General features: G+C 40.9%; 1 protein-coding gene across 1 annotated transcript in view; it reads right to left on the reverse strand.

The window, feature by feature from the left end:
• Positions 1-304: 304 nt before the first annotated feature.
• SLC9A6 (solute carrier family 9 member A6) overlaps positions 305-20,729 on the reverse strand; it is a 50,572-nt gene continuing 30,147 nt past the window's right edge. Inside the window, exons 13-16 of the mRNA XM_015105011.4 lie at positions 16,181-16,211; positions 13,877-13,956; positions 8,197-8,302; positions 305-2,987 (exon numbers count right to left, since the gene is read on the reverse strand). Of these exons, the coding sequence (XP_014960497.2) occupies positions 2,715-2,987; positions 8,197-8,302; positions 13,877-13,956; positions 16,181-16,211 (490 nt within the window). The 3' untranslated portion in view covers positions 305-2,714. The remainder of the gene's footprint in view (positions 2,988-8,196; positions 8,303-13,876; positions 13,957-16,180; positions 16,212-20,729) is intronic.

Genomic DNA, 20,729 nt, shown 5'->3' on the forward strand with positions numbered 1-20,729 from the left:
CATGACATTATCCATTACTGAGCTAACAGGCTACAAATCAATATAACAGAATTCAACTGCTTTGAATCATATTTCTTCAATGGTCCAACTGTGCCCATGAGCAAATGCATCCAGCCTTACACATAAGCACCAAAAATTTGCCACCCCATAAGTTATGTTCTGTTAGGTTTCTGTTTGCTGCTTAAAAAAAAAAAAAAATCAGTCTTCCCCCTCCCCTTTCCCGGTAGGTATATAGGTAGAAAAATAAATGAAGTCAGCACTCTTTACCTCTTACTAGAATAAACTGTGACTCAAACACCGTGAATGGTTATTTGCAAGGCTATAATTTTTTTAATGACAGATTTTCCTAAAAGAAACCACTATAACATCTGTCCAAGTCCTCCAAGGGAAAACAAAAAAAAAATACATAAAGATTAAAAGTCTATTATTTCAACAGCACATTGCCAAACACGGACAACTAGGATACAATGCCAAGGAACCTTAAAAAATAACTTGAAAAGACACAACGTTCAAGTCATTCACACGTGTAGGGTCCGCAAAGAACAGGAAAACAAGTCCGAGAACAGTTCTACTTGTGCATGATGAGAATTCTGACTGTACCTCATCCAAGTTCATTCAGACGTCTTAAACTAACAGATGGATGAGCAGAGTTTGTTTTTTTCTTCTTTGCTTGGAGGTGCACACATAGATTAGAGGAAAGGAGAATCTTCCAGATGCTGATTTAAGCACAGCAGGCTTGGTTCTCCTTTGATAAAGTACGAAGGCAGATTCAGTTGACTCAAGCTTTATCAGTTTCCCTAAGAAAAAGTCTTATGCATGCTGAAACAGACAAGTTACTGAATTTGTCATGCTAAGTATTTACAGTCATTTTCATAAAGTGAGCTCAGTAACTTGACAGGATAAAAAAGGTAGTTGTGAATTTCTTGTATAACCTTTTACAGCGTGAATGACTTTGTGGGTAAATGACGCTGAAGTTCAAAGCCCCTCAAACATGTTAACAAGAAATTATTGACTGCATGAAGAGGCACACATTATAGAAAATGCACACTTCACAGGTTCCTGCATAGCAGGAAAGTCGCTACCACTACATAACAAATGGCTATGCCAACAGTTAGAGCTGCCACTCAAGGGTTCAACAGTAGAATTCCCTTAAAACCTCAAGGAGTGTTTGCATCACAGCAAGAAAACCTTTGGGAAAATAAGTATATTTTGTTTGGAAAGATATTTTGCATTGGACAATTTGAACATCACATAAACAAAACCGTTTTCAAATTGGTTAAGATTTAAGGCAATGCTACTCAGACCTGAGGGGGAAAAAACCTACAGAAGTTTGTTTTTCTTTCAAAACTTTGACAGGTCAGAATCAACATTGGAAAGGATCCCCCCTGCTAAGCATTCAATACACTGTTAGGTATTAGCAGCATTACAAAATAAAATCCGCTTTCATACTCTGAATATGAAATGGGCAATTGTTATACACTCTTCCTTGAAAACTGTAAGAAACAAAACAAACATGGCAGCTTAGGTATTTCATATTAAAAACTCACATGAACATGAAGACAACTACACCTGGTACACACAAAGGCAGAACCGTCCTCACAAGCTTTGGAGCGCTGTATTCTCTCATGACTGGCTGTGGTGTACTGTGGAACGGTCATGGATTCATAAATTAACATCAACTACAAACTAACGAATGACAAGTAGACACAGTAAATTCAAAATTTTTACATTTTGCTCCTGTTTGGCTGCTAAAGAGCAGCAATTTGTTTTGATATAAAAACTTCTGACCACAAAGCTTGCTATACAGATAAAGTACATAGTCAAAAAGTAAGCAGCAATTGAATTTCTCATTTAAACTTATCTGGTACAGAGTATTTACAGATTTGGGGGGAGAGTTCTCTGAAACCACTACGCTCCTTACTCCTCCTGGCCTCTGCCCACCCCAGCCCCTCCAAATCGAAATCAAGTGTTCTGAACTATATACAACTATACTTTGGCTAAGTGGGCTGGATGGTGCAACTCTTTCCAAGGTCTTGGTCTGGAAAAAAGAAACAAAGTCTTGGAAGTCATGCGCAGCCTTCTTTTCTGAGTTGCAGTGTACTGGAGCCAAAAATTTATTTTTTCACGGCAAAGGGCAAAAGGGGCCCCAGCACTTCACTCCCCAACCTGAATGGGCAAGATCCGAAACCATTGGCCTCATGCACCATAACAGGCCATCAGACAAAAAGGAAAGAAAAAGGTCACGACAAAGGCAGCAGCAATCAACACAACTTTCCAACAAAGGAACTTATCCTGCCTGGGCTCTCCCAGAAACAGTGCTCCCTCCTTCTCCCTCCCCTCCCACAAGACAAAATTAATTCACATCACAAGAACTTGGTACTCTGGTTAAGTGGCAGGTAAATATAAGAAAGAGTAAATCTGTCACCTTGTATACCTGAACTGAGACATAAAGCTAACAGAACACAAGACATCACTGTGAAATTAACTTTCTAAAACAGATCCAGTCTACACAGTGTGGCCAATAAAAAGTAAAAAGAATTTGTTCACAATCTGCCTTGTACAGGGTATTTATAGTCTTTCAATGCTATATAAATAAATAGCATTTATATAGCCTAAACATTCAGAGACATGCACTGGGACTTTTTAGGTAGTATGAATTTCTTCACAATCACATGTGCAAATTTTACAGATCACTAAGTGAGTAACTAGTAAGCTTAGGCTGGACCGTGTCTCGTATTATCTAACAAATTTAAGGGGGGTTCAGAATCATCCATAGGTAGAACCAGGCGTGTTCCCCGAATGACCAGTTCATGGTCCCCAAAGGCAAGTTCCCGATCAAAGGCATCTTCAGAACTGTTTCCCATAAGTCTCCTAGGGGCACCGGATGATGCTGACTCAGTGTTCACAGTAGAATCGCCATATGTCAAACTAATATCTCCATCATTGAGGATGAGATCGGAGTCATCGTCTTTCAACTGTTCCTGGTTCTAAATGCAAATAAAACAAGTTTTGAGAATTATTATGAAAGATTAAAGAAACATTTCCAATAGCTGAATTTTCAAGGATGCTGTATTTTCTCTGACCCCACTCGCCCCACTGTGTGCTTGCAGACTAAAGTGCTTGACAGCTGCCAAAATCTCTAGTGCTTTCTCTTACCTCCTCTCTCCTCTCCCCTCCTTCAGGTAATTAACTCCTACTTATCACTGAGGTTTTCACTTAAAAGTCACTTTCTCCCAGAAGTCTTCTTTGATCATCCAAGGCTAGCTTAGGTGCCCTCTTGTGTTCTTCCCTGGCAGCCTGCACTTCGCCCTCTCCCTACAGTGGCACTTACCCCTTTTCATAGCTGCACATGCAAGGGTCTGCATCACATCTCCCCCCACTAGGCTCTAAATCCCTTATATGCTGTAGTTCAATGACCTAACAATTTGGGGCACACAGAAAGTATTCACTAAATGTAAGTGCAATTCATTGCTGAATAGGTTTAAATAAATGAAGTGCTCACTTTCATGTCAACAATGCCTAGAAATATTGAACCCTCACTACCCTCACTACATACTTGTCAAGCAGCTCAAAAAGCTTTTGTTCTAATGGAAATTTGGGGGCCAAAAAGAATATAATTACATAAAGTTCCAGAAGACGGAAAAGTGTCCAGGATATATAGTGCCATTTGGGTTAATTAAAAAATGTACATGTGCATAGCGAGAAAGGGTCCGGAAGATTCCCCTGGAGAAGAAAATGGCAACCCCTTCCAGTATTGTTTCCTGAAGAATCCCATGGACAGAGGAGCCTGGTGGGCTACAGCCCACAGGGTCACAAAGAGTCAGACACAACTGAGCAACTAAACCACCACCACATATCAGTAAACAATGATGTCAGAGTCAGCAAGAAATTGCAGCCCTCCAACGTGAGTTGGTGAACCTGAGGAAACTCAGGAAGGGAAGAATACCTGCCATCCAGCAGCCATCAAACTGCAGCCACAGCCCACAGTGAGCCCTAAGAGAGCTCAGGGTGTGAAAACACAGGATACTGGCCCCACACAGCTGAGGTGCATATCAAAGGAATGCTTTCAGTGAGCCCAGACTCTGCCATCTTTCCACCATAGAAAAGCGCTAGATTCCTTCACTTGGTATATCTGGTTTTCCTTAATTTACAAAAACTTTTGACATTCAGACTTCCCACTCTTTGTTGCAAAATTTCTATATAACCTGGTTCCACCCACCCTACACCTGAGCTCCAATGCACCCCTCTCTCCCCACTCCCACCTCCAGGGAGCAGTTTTCTCAGGGTTACTTGAGATGCTGCCTCCCAGACTTGAAGTCCCCAAAATTCCAACTTTTAGGTTGTGACTATTTTTTCAGTCAACAATAGAAAAGTCTAGAAGGGTATTCAACAAAATGATGATAGCGAGCTCTGCATGATAGGATTGCTAATGGTTTTTATTGTTTTCTTTATGTTTCTGTATTATCTGAAATTTTATTATAATGAGTACTTATTACTTTTAAAAATCAGAAAGTCATTTTATTTAAATGTAGAGTAAGAATCATTATAAATACTCATGTTGATACAGCAAAAAAAGTCTGTGACTAATACTCCTTGAAGGAAGTAGATAGACACCTCCTACACCCAACTCTATCCTGTGCATTTAAAAATGTTAAGTTTGTCTAAGATAGTCAAATAGACTGAGGACACTATTAGACTAAAATTTCACATTTGCTGTTGCTGGAAAATTTTAAATTCTTTGTTGTTGCTAGAGATTTGCCTCAACACTCAAAGACAAAGACCTGTAAATTAAAAACCAAAGAAACCTGCTCCACCAACCAGCCATAATCCCTTCCTAGCCAATCCAGCTGTAAGTCTAAGGAGCCTGTCTATCACTTAATTCAGCAATGCCCACAACAAGGCTCTGCGGGGCCTTCACACATCACCAGGGGCTCTTCAGCACCTTCGACTACCTTTATTAAGTTTAAAGTTTGGGGCAATAGCTACCAAACTTTAAAATGCATATGCTTTTTGACCCAGCGATTTAACCTTTAAAATCTATTCTTTATAACTTTATATTATTGGGTAAACATATACAAGGATATTCACTGAGATTTACCCGGTGGCTCAGACGATAAAGCGTCTGCCTACAACGTGGGAGACCTGGGTTCGATCCCTGGGTTGGGAAGATCTCCTGGAGAAGGAAATGGCAACCCACTCCAGTATTCTTGCCTGGAAAATCCCATGGACGGAAGAACCTGGTAGGCTACAGTCCATGGGGTCACAAAGAGTAGGACACGACTGAACGACATTTACTTTACTTTACTATTCACTGTAAACATTGTTTGTAATAACAAAAACACAAAAGGAATGAGACTGACTAGATCAACCTTAGTAAAGCTACATTACACAGCCACCAATAGAGAGAAGGTTCTCGTGGACTCTTGCAAAGGTATCCATGCTGTGGATCATTAGGTGAAAAAAAAAGCAAGTAGCAGGACAATACTATTATGATCCTCTTAGGGGAAGCACACCGATTGAAACTGCCCACCCTGGTCAGGCACCATAGTAACCATTTGCATGAGTTGTTTTATGACAGGAGATCCTGATAAGGAACATGGAACTAATAAGCCACCACCAACAGGAAGAGTTCGGGAAAAGTCAAAAGGAGACACCACGTGTCCATCCACTTCCCAGAATCTCTCTCGCTAGCATCCATCTTGGCTGAGCGATGTGTGCACCACCAGGAAAGACTCTGGATTAGAATGACTGGCCAAAGACCACCTAGTAACTAATCCCATCACCATAAAACCTGAGACTGTGAGCCACACGGCAAAGCAGTTCTCCTGGGTTCCTTTACCCTACTGCTCTCCACCCAGGTGCCCTTTCCCAATAAAACCTCTTGCTTTGTCAGCACATGTGTCTCCTTGGACAACTCATTTCTGAGTGTTACACAAGAGCCCAGTTTCGGGCCCTGGAAGGGGTCCGCCTTCCTGCAACAATCCCATTGTAAAAAACAATCACAGACAGTTATATACACACATAGAAGTTTGTATAGATAAAATATACCTGGGACTATCCACAATAAACTCTTAAAAAGATTGTCTCTAGGGGATGTGGTGGGAGAAAGAGAGTGACTTTCATTTTTCACTTTGTACATTCTATACTGTTTGAATATCTGGCTGTAAGTATGCTACTTTTGTAATTTAATAAGGAGTCAGCATAACAAAAAATTAAATTAAAAATGAAGTTTCATAGTTGTTCTGGGTTACACTGCATCTCCTTCATCCCCTAGAAATATGAAATCCTAACTCCTAGTATCTGTGAATGTGACCTTATCTGGAAGTACAGACTTTGCAAGGGATCATGTTAAGATGAGGTCTTTAGTGTGGGCCCTGATCAAGTATGGCTGGAGGGTGTCCTTATAAAAAGGGGAAATTTGGAGACACAGGCCTGCACACACACACACACACACACACACACACACACACACACACACACAGAAAATGCCAGGTAAAGATGAAGACAGAGATCATGGTGACGCATCTTCAAGCCAAGGAATGCCAAAGATGGCCTGCAAACCACTAGAAGCTAGAGAGAGGTCTGGAATAGACTCTCTCAGAGCCCTTAGGACCCAACCCTGCTGGCACCTGGACCTCAGACTTCCAGCCTCCAGACTGTGAGACAGTAAATTTCTGCTGTTAAGTTTGGGGTACTCTGTTATGACAGCCCAAGGAAGCAAATAGAACAATGTTGTATTCAGCTATATTCCACAGAACACACAGGCACTGTGGAACTCTTCTGGCTTTTCATGATGGTGAGTGGGTCTCTGGAATCCAAGAGCCAGGCCTCACTGACTTAGCTGACAAAGCTGGCTGACCCCTCAGCAGACAGCCATGTGGGCTAACAGGGTAAAGAGGGAATGGGCACTGTGCTTGCTACGGGAACCTGGGTAAAGTGGGAGGGAAGGACAAGACAACATGGGGTGTTCCCCCCACCCCACCAGCAGTCAGTGTATAGATTCAACATAACATAGTGCTGCAGGGCACTCCTCCCTGACCCAGGTGCCACCCCAGCTAAGTCTCCCCTTCCCTGTCCATTCTCCATGAGATCTACTCTAAAACACCACAGAGGAGGTCATAAGGAATGTGTATGTGTGTGTGTGGGTGTGCATGCGACACACATCTACACTGTTTTACCACACCCTTGCCTCTCAAGGTGTTACATCAGAATAGTCAAAACTGACAGGTTTTGTTAACATGGGGATTTTATTTGATGTCACAGATTATTTTTGAAGGATTGGGTTAGAAGTAAAGTTTTTAACAAAAAACTTGAAAAACTAAATGCTCATATTTTAAAATAAAAACTGCTTAGCATTTGTCATTTCTTTCTTTGTTGCTAAATCACCAATCTTACATTGGCAGTTAAGGAAAAAATATGGAATCTAGATTATATCTAGGTATGTTCATGCCTCCCGTGAGATATAGAATACAGGTAGATAAACTTGCCCTTATATATGAAATAAAAGACTATCAGTTGCACTTTAGGAGCATCAAAAAATGTTTTAGTAATCCTCTCAACATGACTGTGATGATCCAAATTTATAGATTAAAATATATAAAGTTATTATTGAGCTCAGATCACATGCTGCAAATAATTGATTCTCCAGGCAAGAACACTGGAATGGGTTGCCATTTCCTCCTCCAATGCAGGAAAGTGAAAAGTGAAAGTGAAGTCACTCAGTCGTGTCCGACTCTTAGCGACCCCATGGACTGCAGCCTACCAGGCTCCTCCGCCCATGGGACTTTCCAGGCAAGAGTACTGGAGTGGGTTGCCATTGCCTTCTCCGAAATAACTGAAAACCAGCACAGAAATAGAATTTTTCTTTTTACTAAAATTACTGATAGCAAGATGCTATTCCATATCTGTTTTCAAATGATGTTTCAAACACTGTGAATTATAATAAATTTAGAGATAAATTATATCTATTCCATAAATAATTTATACATAAATTATTATATATATAATAAATTTAGAGATTTCAGTGCAGTTTCTAGCTGAGCAACATATGTTTATATTCCTGCTTGTGGATTTTATATCATAAAAGCAAGCAAAGCAAAACAAAACAAAACAAAAAAAGCAGTCACCCATCCACAGAGCAGATACATTTAAATTTAACTTAATGAAGAACTGAGGTTCTGGATGAAACCAACTTACCTCATAGGCCTGGGGACTGGTCAGGCATCTTGCAATGGGGCCGCAGCAGGCAGGCAGGGTGGTGGTAAGAGGAGGCCCGCTGTGCGTCAACAGAGGCTTCAGATAGCTGTGCTGGTTAAGGAAGAGCTGTGTTTTTTTATCAATTTAAAAAGAACACCCTGCTTGATTACAATCACCGTCACAGTGTACCCACCACTTCAGATAGCAAATGTCCCACTTCATGACCCTGCTATGTCAGTGAGATAGCAACATTTTAAAATTTTGTAATATTATCTCTGTTTTACAAACATGGAAACTCAGGCTCACAGAAGTCAATGATCTGCCTAAAGTCACACAAGTAAATGGAGGACCAATACTCAAACCCAGATCAGTCTGATTCCAGATCCTATGACCTTTTGACCACTACATCATATTGCCTTTGTGATTTTACTAAAGCCAAAATCACACTCGATTTAGCACCAAAGGAGATACAGAAGAAAGAATACTAAAGAGCCTGAAAAGCGATTAAACATTTCAGTAGTAGAATATAGTAATAAAAATGGTTTTCATTATTTACTATGGATTCAGCTGGCCTCTTCAATGAGTTGAAACTTCAGTATGAAAGGAAATGCAATTCTAAAAACATTTTTAAAAATTATGCATCATGAGTTCCCCTGTCACACACTCCCATTTTAGCATTCATCTATTCTCTAAAAATAAAAATAAAAACAGATGCAATAATATATTTGATACTTGAAAGGAAAAAAGAGAGAATCACAAGAAAAAGCAGAGAAAGGGAGAAAGACACATATACATATTCCCTACTTTCTAAAATTACAACCTAAGTTTGTTCTCAATTAAAAATGAAGAAATTTACATAAATTCCCATACACTCTAAGATTAAAGTATTTTGTATAAACACACTTATACAGTTCATAAAACATCTTGCCACACAAAAATCACTGAAAATCTGGAATGATGAATTGTACTACTGCATCAAGTATAGAAACTACCAGATCTTAGTTCAGTGGTACTTAACAGGGTACTTAGTACTGAGGCTAATAAGTCTTGGTGTTTAACTCTACAAGAACAAATTCCCTAAAAACTAAAACTTATCAAATATTGACCAAAAAAATCTGAATGCTCCAGTATCCATTAAACAAACTAAAACATTGCTCATACAAAAAGCTCCAGGCCCAAAAAGCTTCACTGGTTAAAATCTTCCTGGTACTTAAGAAACAACACCAAGCTAACATAAAGTCCTCCACAAAACAGAAAAAGAGAAAAATTCTTCCCTACTTGTTTTATAAAATTAGCACAGTTTTATTATAGAAACTTGATAAGGATATTACAAGAAAAAAAATCACAAGCCAATACTCATGAAAATAGACACAAAATATTAGCAACTAAATCCAGTGTCACACAATGAATAACATATCATGATCAAATGGGATTTGTTCTACCAATCTAAGATTGGCTTAACATTCAAACAATGAATGAAAATCAGCAAGATAAAACACTAAAGGAGAAAAAAATAAACACGTGATCATTTCAACTGATGCAGGAAAAGGGTCTGATAATATTCAATACCTATTTATGATAAGAACTCTCAGCAAACTAGAAAAAAAGGGAGTTTTCTTAAATTGATCAAAGATATCTCAAAAACTTACAGCTAATATCATACTTAATGGTGAAATATTGAAAAATATCCCTTGAGGTCAGGAATAAGACAAGAATGCCCACTATCATCGCTTATATTTACCATTGTATTGGGAGGGTCCAGCCACTATCAGTTCAGTTCACTCGCTCAGTTGGGTCAAACTCTTTGTGACCCCAAGGACTGCAGCATTCCAGGCTTTCTTGTGCATCACCAACTCCCAGAGCTTGCTCAAACTCATGTCCATCGAGTTGGAGATGCCATCCAACCATCTCTTCCCCTGTCACCCCCTTCTTCTGCCTTCAATCTTTCCCAGCATCAGGGTCTATTCCAATGAGTCAGTATTTCACATCAGGTGGTAAAAGTATTGGAGCTTCAGCTTCAACATCAGTCCTTCCAGTGAATATTCAGGACTAATTCCCTTTACCATTGACTAGTTTGATTTCCTTGCAGCCCAAGGGACTCTCAAGAATCTTCTCCAATACCACAATTCAAAAGCATCAATTCTTCGGCACTCAGCTTTCTTTATGGTCCAACTCTCACATCCATACATGACTACTGGAAAAACCATAGCTTTGACTAGATGGACCTTTGTCGGCAAAGTAATGTCACTGCTTTTTAATATGCTGTCTAGGTTGGTCATTGCTTTTCTTCCAAGGAGCAAGCGTCTTTTAATTTCATGGCTGCAGTCACCATCTGCAGTGATTTTGGAGCTCAAGAAAATAAAATCTGTCACTGTTTCCACTGTTTCCCCATCTATTTGCTATGAACCGATGGGACCAGATGTCATGATCTTTGCTTTCGGAATGTTAGGTTTTAAGCCAGCTTTTTCACCCTCCTCTTTCCTTTCACTTTCATCAAGAGACTCTTTAGTTCTGCCATAAGAGTGGTGTCATCTACATATCTGAAGTTATTGATATTTCTCCTGGCAATCTTGATCCCAGCTTGTGCTTCATCAAGTCTGGCATTTTGCATGATGTACTCTGCATAGAAGTTAAATAAAACAGCCTTGACATACTCCTTTCCCAATTTGGAACCAGTCTGTTGTTCCATGTCCAGTTCTAACTGTTGCTTCTTGACCTACAAACAGATTTCTCAGGAGGCAGGTAAGGTAGTCTGGTATTCCCATCTCTTGAAGAATTTTCCACAGTTTATTGTGATCCACACAGTCAAAGGCTTTGGCATAGTCAATAAAGCAGAAATAGATGTTTTTCTGGAACTCTCTTGCTTTTTCGATGATCCAGTGGATGTTGGCAATTTGATCTCTGGTTCCTCTGCCTTTTCTAAAACCAGCTTGAACATCAGGGAGTTCACGGTTCATGTACTGCTGAAGTCTGGCTTGAAGAATTTTGAGCATTTCTTTACTAGCATGTGAGATGAGTGCAATTGTGTGGTAGTTTGAGCATTCTTTGGCATTGCCTTTCTTTGGGATTGGAATGAAAACTGACCTTTTCCAGTCCTGTGGCCACTGCTGAGTTTTCCAAATGTGCTGGCTTATTGAGTGCAGCACTTTCACAGCATCATCTTTCAGGATTTGAAAGAGCTCAACTGGAATTCAATCACCTCCACTAGCTTTGTTCATAGTGATGCTTTCTAAGGCCCACTTGACTTCACATTCCAGGATGTCTGGCTCTAGGTGAGTGATCACACCATCGAGATTATCTGGGTCATGAAGCTCTTTTTTGTGCAGTTCTCCTGTGTATTCTGGCCACCTCTTCTTAATCAATTCTGTTCCTGTTAGGCCCATACCATTTCTGTCCTTTACTGTGTCCATCTTTGCATGAAATGTTCCCTTGGTATCTCTAATTTTCTTGAAGAGATCTCTAGTCTTTCCTATTTTTATTGTTTTCCTCTATTTCTTTGCATTGATCGCTGAGGAAGGTTTTCTATATATCCTTGCTATTCTTTGGAACTCTGCATTCAAATGGGTATATCTTTCCTTTTCTCCTTTGCCTTTAGCTTCTATTCTTTTCTCAGCTATTTGTAAGGCCTCCTCAGACAACCCTTTTGCCTTTTTTGCATTTCTTTTTCTTGGGGATGGTCTTGATCCACTGCCTCCAGTACAAAGTCACGAACCTCCATCCATAGTTCCAGGTACTCTGTCTATCAGATCTAAGCCCTTGAATCTATTTGTCATTTCCACTATATAATCATAAGAGATTTGATTTAAGTCATACCTGAATGGTCTAGTGGTTTTCCTTACTTTCTTCAATTTAAGTGTGAATTTTGCAATAAGGAGTTCATGATCTGAACTCTAGTCCCATCACTTCATGGCAAATAGAGGGGAAAAAGTAGAAGTAGTGACAAAATTTTTTTGGAGGATCCAAAACCACTGAGGATGGTGACTGCACCCATTAAATTAAAAGATGCTTGCTCCTTGGAAGGAAATCTATGACAAACCTAGATAGCATAATAAAAAAGCAAAGACATCAGTCTGTTGACAATGGTCCAAATAGTCAAAGCTATTGTTTTTCCAGTAGTCATGTACAGATGTAAGAGTTGGATCATAAAGAAGGCTGAGCACCAAAGAACTGATGCTTTCAAATTGTGGTGCTGGAGAAGAATCTTGAGAGTCCCTTGGACAGCAAGGAAATCAAACCAGTCAATCCTAAAGGAAATTAGTCCTAAATATTCATTGGAAGGACTGATGCTGAAGCTGAAGCTCCAATACTTCGGCCACCTGATGCGAAGTACTGACTCACTGGAAAAGACCCTGATGCTAGGAAAAGTTGAAGGCAAAAGGAGAAGGGGGCAGCAGTGGATGAGATGGTTAGATAGCAACACTGACTCAATGGACATGAGTTTGAGTAAACTCCAGGAGATAGTGAAGGACAGAGAAGCCTGGCGTTCTGTAGTCCATGGGGTAGCAAAGAGCTGAACACAAGTTAGCAACTGGAAAACAATACCATAGATATGCATTCATTTGTGTTTCCATATATTAGAGTCTTTCCAGAAAGCGAATGTAAAAATCTAGCAAACAGAATATAGTAAGTAGCAGCTTCTAATGATAAGTGTCAAGTGCATTTTTCTTAAACATAGAAGGTTTTGATCAGAAAGTCAAAAGCAAGGAAAAAGGATTTTACATAGTTGTCCCAAATTCACTTCAACAGAACATAAACTAGGTTTTGATTCACTTAAAGTCTCAGCCAGAAAGAACTCCATAGTCCCTTTATCTAGTTCAATTTTCAAATAAGAAATTAATTTTAATAAATAGTGAGTGATACAATTTTTTTAAAGGCATGATTTAGGGACTTCCCTGGTGGGCCAGTGATTAAGACTTCACCTTCCAATGCAAGGGGGTTGGGTTTGCTCTGGTCCAGGAGCTAAGATCCCACATGCCTCTTGGCCAAAAAACCAGAAGCAGAAGCAGTACTATAATAAATTTAATGAAGACTTCAAAAATAGTTCACATAAAAAGTATCTTTTAAAAAATTTTTTAAAAAGCATGATTTAAACAGGTTATTATGTATAACCTGACTTAAAGTATAGCTATGAAGAAGACTGTTACAATAGGACAAGAAAGAAATCTGGTAAATAATGAAGCACTGGCATTCTGAATGGAGAGGAGAATCTTCCAGTCTTTGGAAAGGTCAGAGAAAAGACATCAGTGACTACTGCAGTATCCAGCATCGCTGAGTTTCTCATTCCCATGTTTCTTCCTAAGCCTGCCTTTCCTCTTTTACCCAGCAAACACACTAACAAACACCAACAAATTCCTCTTGTGGCATTCACTCAATGAGCTAAAAGACAATAAATATTAAAGTTTACTCCATAAATAAACCTATATATCAAAGCAAGTCTATCATAAAGGCTCTTGAGTCCCTGCACATAGCCAGCTTTTGCAATAATCAGTCCCTACTGGCTTCATGGGTTTCAGAAGAATTCATCCGTGTGTGTGGGTAACCTTCTCCACTACACTGAAGGGGAAAAGGAAGATCAAAGGTATGTTTTATATTTCAGTTCAGGAAGAGAGTAGTCAAAACAGTTGTTCCATTAAGTTGTAATCATTCATATTCATACTGTTTTTTTCTCAATTAAGGATACTTGTGATCAAAGTTATACCACATCCGGAAGAGCCACGCGCTCTCTGCTTTGGTAGTTCTTCTTTCACTTTCAGGAATACCCTGCAAACAAGACAATAAATAAGTCAATATATACATAAAAACAAAAAACACATTCATTTAAGAGTCATTGCTTTGTAGAATTACAAATACAGCCTAATTTAAGAGCTTGTATATTGCAGCTTAGGCATAAGAAACTGAAGTGTTTTCCTGAACACTTCTATTACTCAGGCTGCTTCCTGATTTATGAGTTGACTGGCATTTAGAAAAATTAATGTGGGATAATCCACCCCCTAAATCTGAAAGCTTTACACCCACAATGTGAACTGCACCTTAAGTGGAAAACATCCCATCAACATTCTGATCTTTGGGAGTTGTCATGGGTCCCAAAACTAACTGGCATTTTCAAAGATGCTACTATGTTGTTAGAACACTAGCAAAATTTAAGTAGGGAAATTCCATGGTAAGCCAGGCTGGGTAGGAGGGAAAACTAACACAGCCAGAAGATCTCTTCAAAAACAGCTCCCCCCAAAACATAAACTGCATCCTCATGTATAACACAGAGCAGTCAGCAGTGGCGCTGTAAAGCCATCTGGTTCATCTCGGCTCTGATGTGAACTAGTTGGGCAAGTCCCTTCCCCTCCCAGCCTGAGTTTTTTTCATGAATACAATGTGAACCTTACTCAAAGGCTCTTTCCAGCATGAATGTTCTATTTCCAAGATTTTCGAAGAGTACAGTTTAGATTCTGGGTTTGGTTCCTGTTTTTCCTGATCCTCAAAATAAGTGAATCTTCCCCTCAGTAGGAATCAAAACACACAATACAAAAAGTCTGAGAACAATGCACAGGCTTACAGTGTTTCCTTTCACATCAGGAGGCATTAGTTTGTATAGCTCCACTTTTTGAAGAGCAACAAATCTACAAATTTCACGATCCCCTCACCACATGAACACCTGTAAACCTAACCCCTACATGTTCCATAGTTACTAAAATCTTCCTCTGTGCTTCCCAGTGGACACTTGAAATATTGAGTAAACAATATACTGACCCAAGGTATCCACAGTTTTGAGGGCAAAGTAAAAATGACATTTTTTTTTGGATGTCACAGTTGGTACTCACCTACCTGGCTCTTTCCCTGTCACTCCATTTCCATTTGTCCTCTGTGGTGACAGAGGGGACATAACAGGTAGAGGCATACACAGATGGTGATCAAGCATTGGTCTGGGGAGCTGTCTGATCACTACTCTTATTTCGACATAGGGGTAGAGGCACTGATGGGCTATTACCCTTTGGAAACGACCCCAGGAACTCAGCATCATGGGAACTCACCCAGCCTGGTTTGTACAATTATTTAAAGCCCATGAAATTATACTTTAAGGTTCTGACCACAAAAGCGGCAGGTGCATCCTAGGTCACATACAAACTCATCACTCGATAGCTAGCAAAATTAGCATTCAGGAAATGAATCTGACAAAAAAAATTTTTTTTAATTACACTCTGAAGACAAGTAGACCAGGGCCTGTTTCAGACAAGAAAGAGAACTGTTGTTTTAAAAGAGATGCTTTCCATTTTCAAAAACCTCATTTCTGTGATTTCCCATCTCATGTCTAGGGCAGAGGCACCTACTCAGCTGTGCTCAGAAAGCATTAAAAGGTGGAAGGAAAATACCAGAAAAAGGTGGTCAGTCTAGAGAAAGCACTGAGTTACAATGCACTAGTCTACGAAGTTCTGGTTCAAGGAAACAATGGAGAAAGCGACACATGAGTGTAAGCAAGGAAACATGGGCAGGGCTGAGGCAGAGGGTAGGAAAGCACATTCTCCTGAACAGGCAGGGAAGCCTGGCTGAAGAGCCCAAGGCTTCCAGGCAGTTCTTAAGGGCAGCTGCTGGTCATCCAATTTGAAAGTTGCACAGGAAAAGCAGCTGGAGTGGGGCTTACATCAGAGACAAAACTTCATGCGCAAACCAAAATGGAAAAAGGCTCCCCGTGCCAGAACAGTCACTTGAAAACCCAGGAGTGCTTAAGGGACTGCTCTTGTCTGTGGCCAAAGCCCAGCCTTGCCCACAGATAGGGGAGCTGCCACCCTTGATAACCACACGCGGCCTAAAATTCAGTTTTGTCTCTATCGAGCAGTGAGAAAAGCCAGGAATGATATGATGTCAGTTAAAAGCTGATGCAAATAGGACAGGATCTAAATAACAGTGGCATGAAGTCTACAGTAGATTTGTTTTCTTTCCAAGCAACCACACAATCGACAGAAATGCCAGGACAACACAAATGCATATTTACCAAGTGTTCTTGGTCTGAATCAACACCAACCCTAAAAGAAAACACAAAAGGCAAATGAGATCTTGAAGCCAAAAAAAAAAAAATGCATATTCACATATGAGCACTCTTAGGCAACTACTTTTCTCAACACAGAAGCTATGAAATGACTAATATTTTTGTGCTTCTCAAATGGCTGCTGCTGTAGACTTTTGGTTCCTGCCACTTTCCTTAGCAACAGCCCCTAGGGCAAGCAGGGTCTACTAACCTTCTCTTCCTGCAAGCCAATCCCACTTACCAGTTTCAGAAAAAATAACTTTTTCTTTGGTAACCAAGTCCACAATAAGCAGGAGTCAGGGCAAGCAGTGCTGCCCCAGAGGCCGAATAAGAACTCTAGGGCAGTTCCACAAACAAGGCTGGCCCATTGCAGTTCCGGGAGGAAGCTGCATGTTTTCAGACCTCTCAGCTCTCCTGGCCACATTCTGTTATGATTACTGAAGAGAAGGTCCAATTCCAGGGTGTTTTTCCATAGGCGAATGTATAGCCATTAGCCTTGGTTCTTCATGATTCTTTTTTATCTGCTTTCCATATCTCAGGGAACAGCTTCATTATGAGAAGCTCTCTTTGACTCCTCTATATCCTCAATCTGAGCATTTACCACCTCTGTTCATTCTCCCTCTAAACTGTCTCTCAGATCCTCTCTCCTTTCCATTTCAACTGCTCAAGCTGGGACCTCATTCAGACTCGCATCATCTGGGGCAACTGGCTATAAGGGTCCCCCACTGCCAGGCTCTCCCTGAGAGTTAGCCATCTCAAGCAGAGAGCTCACTGGCTTACTACCTTTACAAAAGTCTCTGAGAGCAGCTTGTAACTCAGACGGTCAGGTCTAAAGTCCTTTGTGTGGCATTCAAGACTCTTCAAATTAGCCACCCCTGCCGCTCTGGCCCAGTTTTCCCCTCACCCTCGCCCAAACACCTGCTGGTAGTGACCCGACTGCTCCTTGCCCCAGACCCTGTCCTTTCCTGAGCTTCCATGTCTCTGCTTGGGCTGCTCCCTCTATTTGAGCTGTACTGTCCCTTATTTTGTTCTCCTTTTTTGAGTTCCAAAGGAACCATTCTATGACCCCTTCAGTCAGAATCATTTTTCCTCTGGGCTTTTACAGTACTTTCTAATTCTTTTATTATAATACTTAGTACAGTATAGTTATTTACCTGTCAGTATCCCCAGACAAGACTGTGAGCTCCTTGAGGGTAAAGGTCATGTCCCAATTCATCTCTGTATCCCCAGAGTCTAGCATAGTACCTGACACACAATAGGTGCTCAAATGTTTATTGATTAAGGCCACTACTACAGAACACAGGAAAAATAGCAGTGTGAGAAGCTGCAGCAGGAGCAGCCTAGTAACACCAAAGGGAGGAAAATGATGCACGACCTTATCTGGAAGGCAAAAGAATCAGGGCCAAATACTTGAAAAACAGATGGTCATAAACAGATTCCGAATTCCAAGAAATGCTCATTTCTTCTTTGTTAAGACGGCCAGAAGCTATTTATTTTTTTTTATTTTATTTTATTTTTTTTCAGAAGCTATTTAATACCTCCTTCGCCATATTAAACTCTAACCACATCTGTGTATCTCAAGTGACATCTAGTGGTCTTGACAACACAAGTTCAATTCTCAGATGGAAGAGTGTTGGAGGCCAAGTTAACATAATAAACATTTATCAGAGCAGTTACTACCTGCCAGGCACTGTGCTAAGCATAGGGCATAGACATGATTTACACACAGCCCTGCCCTCCAGGAGTTCACAGACTGGTGGGAAAGACAGACATAACTAGAGCGCAATCCCCAAGGGCTCTGCAGTCCGGGAGAGCTGGGTTCCAATCTGACCTCAGCTCCTTTCTAGCTGTTTGAACTTAGTCAAGCAATGCAACTCTGAACCACAGTTCTATCAACTGAGAAATGGGGGTGCTGGCCCCCATGCAGAGTTGCTGCATGGATTAAACAAGAAAATGTGTCTAAAGATTTTAAAACAGTGATACATCATTGTTGTTGTTCAGTCACTCAGTTGTGTCCGACTCTTTCTGACCCTGTGGACTGCAGCACGCCAGACTTCCCTGTCCTTCATCATTAACACTTGCTAAATGGTAGCTCTTATAATAACATCATCATTACAAGGCTGACTGAAAACAGTGCTATAACAGAGGTACTCTACAGTAAGCAGACGGAAGAGTGGTTCTGAGAGAAAAGAAGAGGGTGAAAGGAGGCGGTGTTTGAGCTATGCCGTTTCCTGGGAGTAGAAGAGCATTCCAGGCAGAGCCAACAGTGTGAGCAAAGGCTCAGAGATGGAGAAGTGCAAACTATGTGTGGTACACAACAAGGAGCCAAAGGTGACTGTCACAAACTATGCAAAAGGACAGAGGAAGAGCTGGCTGGCTCTCACTCCCTGAGGAGCCACTGTCCACACAACAGGACAGATGACATCCCATTCTTGCTTTGAAATCCTACAAGACCGCCAACTGGATTTTATTTATTTTCAAACAGAAAAGTTTATTTTTAAGATATTCTTATTTTATTTATTTATTTTTCTTATTTTATTTATACTACATTTTCTTTTTAATGGCTACACTGGGTCTTCGTTGCTGTGTGAGGGTTTTCTCTAGTTGTGGCGAGTGGGGGCTACTCTCAAGTTGCGGTATATGGGCTCCTCATGCAGTGGTTTTTCTTGTTGCGGAGCACAGGCTCTAGGGCACCCAAGCTTAGTAGTTGTGGTGCACAGGCTTAGCTGCTCCAACGCATGTGGAATCTTGTTGGACCAGGGATCGAACCCCTGTCTCCTGCATTGGCAGGCGGATTCTTTACCACTGGACCACCAGGGAAGTTCCAAGTGGATTTTAAAATCCAGACTCCTTACTGTGTCCTACTAGAATCAATAGCCGGAGAAGGCAATGGCACCCCACTCCAGTACTCTTGCCTGGAAAATCCCATGGACGGAGAAGCCTGGAAGGCTACAGTCCATGGGGTCGCTGAGGGTCAGACACGACTGAGCGACTTCACTTTCACTTTTCACTTTCACAGCAATCCACTCCAGTGTTCTTGCCTGGAGAATCCCAGGGATAGGGGAGCCTGGTTGGCTGCCGTCTATAGGGTTGCACAGAGTCGGATACGACTGAAGCGACTTAGCAGCAGCAGCAGCAGAACCAATAGCAGGGCTTCACCGATCAAGCCAAGTGGGTGCACCTCCTGCTTTTGTGAATAAAGGCTTGTGGGAGCATGGCCATGACGACTGATTCATGTATTGTCTATGGGGCTTTCATGCTGGAGTTGAGTAGTTGAGACAGAGACCATATGGCCTTCAAAGCCTAAAATATTATTCCCTGGCCCCTGACAGGACACATTTGTCAAGCCCTGCCCCTGAAGGATCTTGCCCACCTTGTTTCCTACCTCCCTTTTGGTTACTATATTCCAGCTAGGTCGGCTTTTTCCCTTTTCATTCAACAGGCTGTTTGTTCCTGCCTCAGGACCTTTGTACTTGCTCTCCCCTCTGCCTGGACCACTATTCTTTCTGCTCACTGCTTAACTGGCATTATCTTGTCGTTCAGGTATCCTAAGCTCAAATGTAACCTCAGAGATATCTTTCTTGAGCTCCATCTATAAAATACACTCTATGCCCACCTACTATCATAGCACCTTGTTTGCCATCAGAGCATTTAACATCATCTAAAATAGTCATCTTCATTTACTTACTTGCTAGTTTACTATCTGTCTTCTCCCACTACAGTACAGACTTTATGAGACCAAAGACCTTTTCTATCTTGTTACTACCACTGTACCTCTCCAGATCAGGGTCTCTTAACCTTTGCAGTACCAACATTTTGGCTCAGATTATTCTCTGTTGTGGGGGCTGCTCTGTGTACTTGTGGGATGTTCACCAGTATCCTTGGATTCTACCAACAAGATGCCAGTAGCAGCCTCCTCTCTTTGATTGTGACAATCAGAAATGTCTCCAGGCATTGCCAAATGCCCCTTTGTGGAATTGCCACCAGTTGACAGCCACTAAATTTTACCTTAAAACAGCAATGGGAACATGGTTGGTGCTAAATTAGTATTCATCGAATAAATGAATAAAAGGCACATTTGAAGTATTTTACTAAGAGCTTTACAGACATGAGCTCAGGAATCCTTACAACAACCCTGGAGGAAAGTACTATCACACGTGTTACTGACAGGGAAGCTGAGGCTTAGGAAGGTTAAAGAACTTGCTCAAGATCACAGAATTACTAAACAAAGGGGCAAGAACTCAAAGTCAAGCCTAATCCTGCATATATGTTAAAACTGAAGGACTTTTTAGTATTCTCACAATTATACTCAACAAATTTGATGGGAGGTAAAACAAATTTAAATTCCAGTCTCTGCAAAGAGGCCAAAAAAACCCCCAAACAACATTAATAATAGTTAACCTAAGACTGTAAGATAATGTATACAACTGTATGTCAAACAGGACAGGCAAGATGGGGCCAAAGAGCTTGCAAAGCTGGTGAGGTGGATTCAGCTTTATGTGAGTAGGTAGGTTTG

The sequence above is a fragment of the Ovis aries genome, chromosome X, assembly GCF_016772045.2.
Source record: "Ovis aries strain OAR_USU_Benz2616 breed Rambouillet chromosome X, ARS-UI_Ramb_v3.0, whole genome shotgun sequence".
Taxonomy (NCBI): Eukaryota; Metazoa; Chordata; class Mammalia; order Artiodactyla; family Bovidae; genus Ovis; species Ovis aries.